Source organism: Macadamia integrifolia, chromosome 2, assembly GCF_013358625.1.
Source record: "Macadamia integrifolia cultivar HAES 741 chromosome 2, SCU_Mint_v3, whole genome shotgun sequence".
Taxonomy (NCBI): domain Eukaryota; kingdom Viridiplantae; phylum Streptophyta; class Magnoliopsida; order Proteales; family Proteaceae; genus Macadamia; species Macadamia integrifolia.
The window spans coordinates 40,889,026-40,895,797 of record NC_056558.1 but is presented as its reverse complement, the minus strand read 5'-3'; the positions used below and the strand labels follow the sequence as shown (position 1 = coordinate 40,895,797).

The 6,772-nt window shown below is 37.7% G+C and overlaps 1 protein-coding gene across 1 annotated transcript in view; it reads left to right on the top strand.

Moving 5' to 3' along the window:
• Positions 1–492: 492 nt before the first annotated feature.
• Positions 493–6,772, top strand: part of LOC122069794 (enhanced ethylene response protein 5) — a 9,059-nt gene continuing 2,779 nt past the window's right edge. The window contains exons 1-9 of the mRNA XM_042633886.1: positions 493–849; positions 956–1,092; positions 1,214–1,307; positions 1,391–1,480; positions 5,153–5,218; positions 5,394–5,483; positions 5,595–5,651; positions 6,322–6,383; positions 6,646–6,733. Coding sequence (XP_042489820.1) covers positions 682–849; positions 956–1,092; positions 1,214–1,307; positions 1,391–1,480; positions 5,153–5,218; positions 5,394–5,483; positions 5,595–5,651; positions 6,322–6,383; positions 6,646–6,733 — 852 coding nt within the window. The 5' untranslated portion in view covers positions 493–681. The remainder of the gene's footprint in view (positions 850–955; positions 1,093–1,213; positions 1,308–1,390; positions 1,481–5,152; positions 5,219–5,393; positions 5,484–5,594; positions 5,652–6,321; positions 6,384–6,645; positions 6,734–6,772) is intronic.

The window sequence follows — 6,772 nt, the reverse complement described above, 5'->3', positions numbered from 1 at the left end:
ATCTCATTAGGGGTGTCAACCGTCGGGTCGGTTCGGTTTCGATGGGCTTAATCGCTTGAAGACTTTCAAAGGCTACACCGTGTTGACATGTTTACTGTTAAACGGGCTTTAACCGGTTTTTAAACGGGCACTCTTTAAAATGTGCTTTTATATTCCTACCCACTCATGCAAGCAAAAAAAAATGACAATTAATCAATAAATGATACTAAATATAATCATTATTTAAAATGTGAACATGTTTTTACTTTTTAATTTAGGGGGTAAAATAGGTATTCTACAATCATTAAAGGGTCGGGCTAGGCCGGTGTGGCCGGTCTCGGTCGGGTGTTAAATTGTCGGTCTCGGTCGGGCGCCCGACGGTCCAAGTAGCAAAACCAAGACCGACCGTTTATAAACGGGCCGGGCTCAAATAAACGGTCGGTTCCGATCGATTTAGTCGGTTCGGGCCACGAATTGACACCCCTACTCCATAGCATAGTCGGAAGACGCGGAACCCTTCTCCCTGTCGTCAGTCGGGACTCGTGATTCGTCAGTCGTGACTCGCCCCTCGCAGGAGATTCCATCCACATAGGGTTCTAACGTCGAGACTCGAGACTGAAAACTGAACTTGCAAGATAAGCCGAAGCAGTTCGAGTCTCGAGAGAGAGAGGTGTAGTGGTTAAGCTTATTTTTCTCGAAGCCATGGCATATCTAAGCATGGGAGAAGCTCACAGACGAATATCAGACTATTTGAATCGCTTCCACGACTCTGTATCTTCTCAGGATGGTTCCTCACTGAGGCAGCTACTTTCCGTCTCTTCCGATTCTCCTCATCTTCTATCACTCGCTGATGCTCTGAATGTCTTCCAGGTTCTCCATCTAATTCACTCCAGTAACTGTTCTTCTGGGCATTTTTCTTACATTGCTTTATAGGGTTTCGAGAAATAACCCCTTTTTTCTGTTGTTTTGCTTTCAGGACGCAAATAGATTGATAAAACAAGCTGATAGATATTCTCAGCTCGGAGAAATCATCGCTCCTCTCTTTAGGTGTTTGCAGAATTATCGAATTGGGCACTTGGTTGATGCCTATAACGCTTTCGAGAAATCTGCCAAGTATTTCATTCCCTCATTCTGTAATCTCTATCTCAGTTCGTTTCCAATCTGCTAAGCATCGTCTGTTAACTTTGTCAAAAGAAAATAGAAAGTTAAAAAGTTTTCTATGATGGAATTTCAGTGCGTTTCTTCAAGAGTTTAGGAATTGGGAATCTGCATGGGCCATGGAACCATTGTATGTGATTGCCTACGAAATTAGAGTCATCGCTGAGAAGGCAAGTGTCCCAAATTTCTGTTATCTTTCATTTTAATCTTATTCGGTATAACTTCTGAGAAGATATTTCCAATGCGTTTGCAGGCTGACAGGGAACTAGCTTCGTATGGAAAGATCCCAGAGAAACTAAAAGGAGCTGGCTCATTCCTAATGAAAGTTTTCGGGGCTCTAGCTGTATGTTTCTCCCAATCCTCATTTTCCTTGCATTGTTGGGAAGTCACTTTCAGTTGTTTAGAGTTAATCCTGGTTGATTTTCAGTGTCTTAGCTAATAGTTGCTAATTTATACAACGGCACCATTCTACTGTTATAATTTATTATTTACCTTCATTTTGGGAAGTCAAAATGCATCCATTTTGCAAAAGGTTCAATTACCTTTCACATGAGAGCAAGATCTTGTGAATCCAACCTGATTGGCGAAACCTATTTCCAGAATATAGAGGTTGTTAGTCTCTGATGGGATCTTTAGATACAGATTTGATTGAAGTGTTACTTTTTCAGCTTATTTTAGATGATTATCTTTCTAGGATTTGTAATAGGCTTTTGTCTGTGATAGAAGAGATAAAATGGTGCTCTACAGAGAACTGATTCTGAGTTAAAGTTGGTTGGAAGTTGTTATTTCTCTTAGAGAATTGACATATGAGTTTCTAGCATTAAGTGTGAAATTAACATGAACAGAAATATCTTGAATTGAAATGGCACCCATTTAATTACCAAAAAAAAAGGGCGCCCATTTGAAGTATTTGTGGTAGCATAGCTCATGGGTGAAATTTATGACCAAAAAACTTGATTCACGAACTTATTTTGATTAGAAACACGTTTTGGACCTTTTTTTAATTCTTTCCTTTTCCCTCCTTTAATAGGTTTTGGGTTTGGATCCTCCACTTTTTGGTTTTCCTTCCTCTGGAGTTGATTGCTTTTCCCTTCTAATATAAATTTTCTCACATATCCCAAGAAAAAAGGAAAAATACTATAATTTGCATGCAAGGAACCTTCTAATCATGTAGAGGGATGGCTCATTTAAAAATATTGTTTCTCATGATATAAGTCCCAACATTTGTGTTAAAGTGTGTCATTAGGTGATGTTCCATGGACATCCATGGAGCAGTGCACTGTAGGATCATATCTAATAGCTTAGTTAGTTTTAGTTATCTATAGTCATTAATTCTTTCCTTTTGTAATTAGACTTGGGATGTTATTTGGTTACGTTGTAATTAGTCATGGACTTTTAGTAGGATCCCTAATAAGAATTGCTTGTGATTTATTATAAAGGATTGGCTAGTAGCGATAGAGAGGATCCTCTCTATCGTCTTCAAGCTCTTCTCCCATTCTCGGTTTCCTCTATCTTTTTGTCTTCTGTGGCTATGCCTACTACATACCAGGAAGCCTTGTTGCATCTTGGTTTGAAACATGCTATGGATGTCGAAATAGATGCATTGTTGGTTCGTCAAACATGGTCTCTTACTAACTTACCCCTAGGAAAGGATCTTGTGAATGGTTGTTGGGTCTACACAGTGAAGTACCTACTAGATGGTTCAGTTGAGCAGCTGAAAGCTTGCTTGGTTGCCAAAGAGTATCCACAAACATATGGTGTCGACTATTTTGAGACTTTCTCTCCAATAGCCCGTCTTAATTCTGTTTTTCTTCTTATCTGCTTGGTTATGAATCTTGATCGGCCTCTATTTAGTTAGATACAAAAAATACATTTTTTTATGATGACCTTGAGGAAGAGTTATATTTAAGGCAACCTTCATGGTATGTTGCTCAGGTGGAGAATGCATCCAAGGTATATTGTATTCACAAGGCTATTTATGGGTTGACAGTCTCCTCATGCGTGGTTTGATAAGTTAAGTAAATTGTTGGTGGTTATGGGTTCACTCAGTGCTGCTCTGATCACTTTGTATTTGTTCTTTGTTGTGGGGACAAGGTTTCCATTCTTGTTGTGTATGTTGATGATATTATAATTTCTAGGAATGAATCTTTTAGCATTGAAGATGTCGAGGCATATCTACACAGGAATTTTCAGATAAAGGACCTAGGGATGCTTAATTACTTTTTGGGAATTGAATTTGTTCGTGTAAGAAGGGTGTTAGGTTGTCTTCGAGGAAAAATGTTCTTGACCTTCTATCCGAGATTGGCATGTTGGGCTGCAAGCTTGTTGATAACCGTATGGATCCTAATCAAAAACTTGGGGCTTGTGATGATAAATACTTCTTGGATAAACATCAGTACAAAAGGCTGGTTGGAAAGTTTATTTGACTTTTACTCATCTTGATATTTCCTTTGTTATTGTATTTGTGAGTCAATTTTTGGAAAATCTTCAACAAGCTCACTGGGATGCTGTGTGTAGCATTATGAGATATATTAAAGGTGCTCCTAGGAACGCCTTTGTTTATCTTCGTCATGGTCACACTGATCTAGTGGGTTATTCTGATGTTGATTGGGCTGGTGTTGTCAATTATCGTCGATCAACTACTGGATATTGCACATTTGTTAGTGGTAATCTTGTGACTCAGAGGAGCAAAAGTAGACTACTATGGCTCGGTGTAGCGCCCTCAAATCAGGGTAAAATATGGGTGCAGGCCCTCGCGGGCCATTGTTAAATAATGGCATAAATTTGTTCCTCATGCACCAATAATCACTATAACATCAGAAATTAAAAAAAAAAAAAAAAAAAAAAAAAAAAAAAAAAAAAAAAAAAAAAAAATTAAACATCATACACATAACAGGGGAGGTGTGATGCAGATAAGTCACTTAATGGGTTTATTTTATTGGAAATAAACCTTGGGTTGGGTTATGTATGTGTTGGGCGTTTGATCAGTTTTCTTTGTAATGGGCCACTTTAATGGGCCTAAAATATTGGTTTTCTTTGTAATGGGCCACTTTAATGTGAGTTTGATAGTTTAATATACTTTAAATATTTGATGTATATAGTAGAGATAATAGTATTTTTGTGATAACACATAAATACAACTACAAACTTGGTTTAATAGACAAGTATTTAGAAGAGAGATGAATGATATTAGGAACCACGGGTGTTTATTGAAATGTTTATAGTAGTTCCACTGTGTTATTTCTGATGTTATAGTGATTATTCGTACATGAGGAACAAATTTATGGCATTACTTAATGGTGGTTCGTGAGGGCCTGCACCCATATCTTACCCTGATTTGGGGGTGCTACACTTGGTCTATCGCCGAGGTTCAGTATAGAGCTATGTCACATACTGCAAGGAAAATGATGTGGTTAAAATTTCTCATTCAAGAATTGGGGTTCTCAGATGCAAAACCTGAAAATGTATTGGGAATTGATGTTTTATATGTTCACAAAGGCGTTATTCCGGCCTACTTTTCTTTGTGGTTGTTCCAAGCTGGGTATGGGAGCTATATATATATATATATACATTCTCCGGCTTGACTGCTTGAGGGGGCGTGTTAAAATGTGTATCGTAGGGTGATATTCCATGGATATCCATGGAGCAGTGAGCCGTAGGATTCATATTTAATAGTTTAGTTAGTTTTAGTTATTCTCTTTTGTCTTTAATTATTTCCTTTTGTAATTAGACTTAATAAGTTACTTGGTTACATTGTAATTAGTCATCGACTTTTAGTAGGGATCCTACTAAGCTACCAAGAGTCGGTTTGTGATTTATTATAAAGGATTGGCAAGTAGCGATAGAGAGGATCCTTTCTCCATTGTCTTCAAGCTCTTCTCGCATTCTCGGTTTCCTCTACCTCTTCATCTCATCCTCTTTGCACCACTTCTGGTTCTCTAAACTCTGGTAATATTACACTTTGCTTTACTTTTACTTTCTATTAATTACTCACCAATCGATTTGTATTTTGTAGGGTAAAGGCCCGAAACGTGTTGGAGCCTTACATGTAACTTGCCAACTGTTCAAAATTTATTTCAAGGTAATGTTTATGTTCTGCTTGCATAGTTTATTGACATGGTATGGAGAATATTATCTTTTATTCAACCGCTGTTGGCTTATTGGTGGGTTATTTTCTGACTAGTCGAGGTTCTAGGAAGTAGGAAAGCATGAATGGGATTAGGTTCACATTTAATCTAAGTTTTGCTGCTTTGCAGCTTGGTACAGTCCACCTTTGCCGAAGTGTGATTAGAAGCATTGAAACAGCTCGAATTTTCGACTTTGAGGAATTTCCAGTGAGAGACAAAGTAAGAATGCGGTTAAGTACTCAACAGATATAATGATCATTATGTATTTCCTTTGTTTGTTACAAGGAGTCTCTTAGATTATATGACCCCCACTCCACCTTTTTCTTTCAGGTCACCTATATGTATTATACAGGCCGTTTGGAAGTATTTAATGAAAATTTTATCGCTGTAAGTAATCTGAATCTTTTCTAAGTCTCTGTTAATTAATTTTTCTAGCAAGGGGTGCCTGGGCGCCTACGCGACACCTTGACAACTATGGCACGTACAATGGAGGTCAGTTATCACTAATAATGGTGGGTAAAAAATAAAGAAATAAGTAAACGACTGTGTCAATTAGTTGGGTTGCTCCTTAGTTTTATTTGCATACACAGTCAGTTCAATGTCCATAGGGTGTTTTGTAAAATTTCAGGTTTTCGGTTTTTCTGGCCAGTTTGTAGTTTGGTTTTCCTTATATTGTGGCACGTTTATAGTTATATGGACCATTCAGACAATTTCTGATCATAGGGTTACATTTGGTACTTGTCTTTCATTCAAAACCAGTGTCAACATAGGTTAGAGTAGGCCATTTAACTGATTTATTTACTTTATTCCTTTGATGAGATAATATTTTATTAAGGGGACTGAAAGTCCTACAAAAGCAAAACAGCTGAGAGTACCATTCTGTACTTGTGGTTTCAAGGAGTTAAGCTGCTACATTTTCTAAGTTCTTTGATTTCTCTTCAGTTTAAATCCTAGGCTTGGCCCTAGTTTCCTTAAGAGCTCGCTGGATTTTCTTCCGTAAAAGGTTGCCGTCTGTTTTGACATCATTAACAAACTCTGCTTTTGCGTGACATGACAGGCTGATCAAAAACTCACGTATGCCTTAATGCATTGTAACCCTCGGCGAGAAGAAAACATAAGGTTTGGTTCAGGTGTGCTTGTTGCATAGACATTTTAGTTTGTACCATTAATATCCAGAGAGAGATATCTTCTCTAGCTATTGTTCAGTTATTTCATGGTTTAATGCAAGTTTGTGCATGAAGTGGGAAAGAAGAGAGTTTCTATCTGTGATATCTTCTGTAATTTTTCTGCATGACATCAATGTTAGAGATGCTATATGTCATATGCTGCTTTATTATACGTGGCTAACATGCTTCCTTTTTTTATTTTTCTTCTTTTCTAGGATGATCCTGAAATATCTTATACCTGTGAAGCTTTCCATAGGCATTTTACCGAAAAGTTGGCTCCTGGACAAATATAATCTGATTGAGGTATGGCCTAATCTTAATGCTCTCCCCCTTTAGTTCACC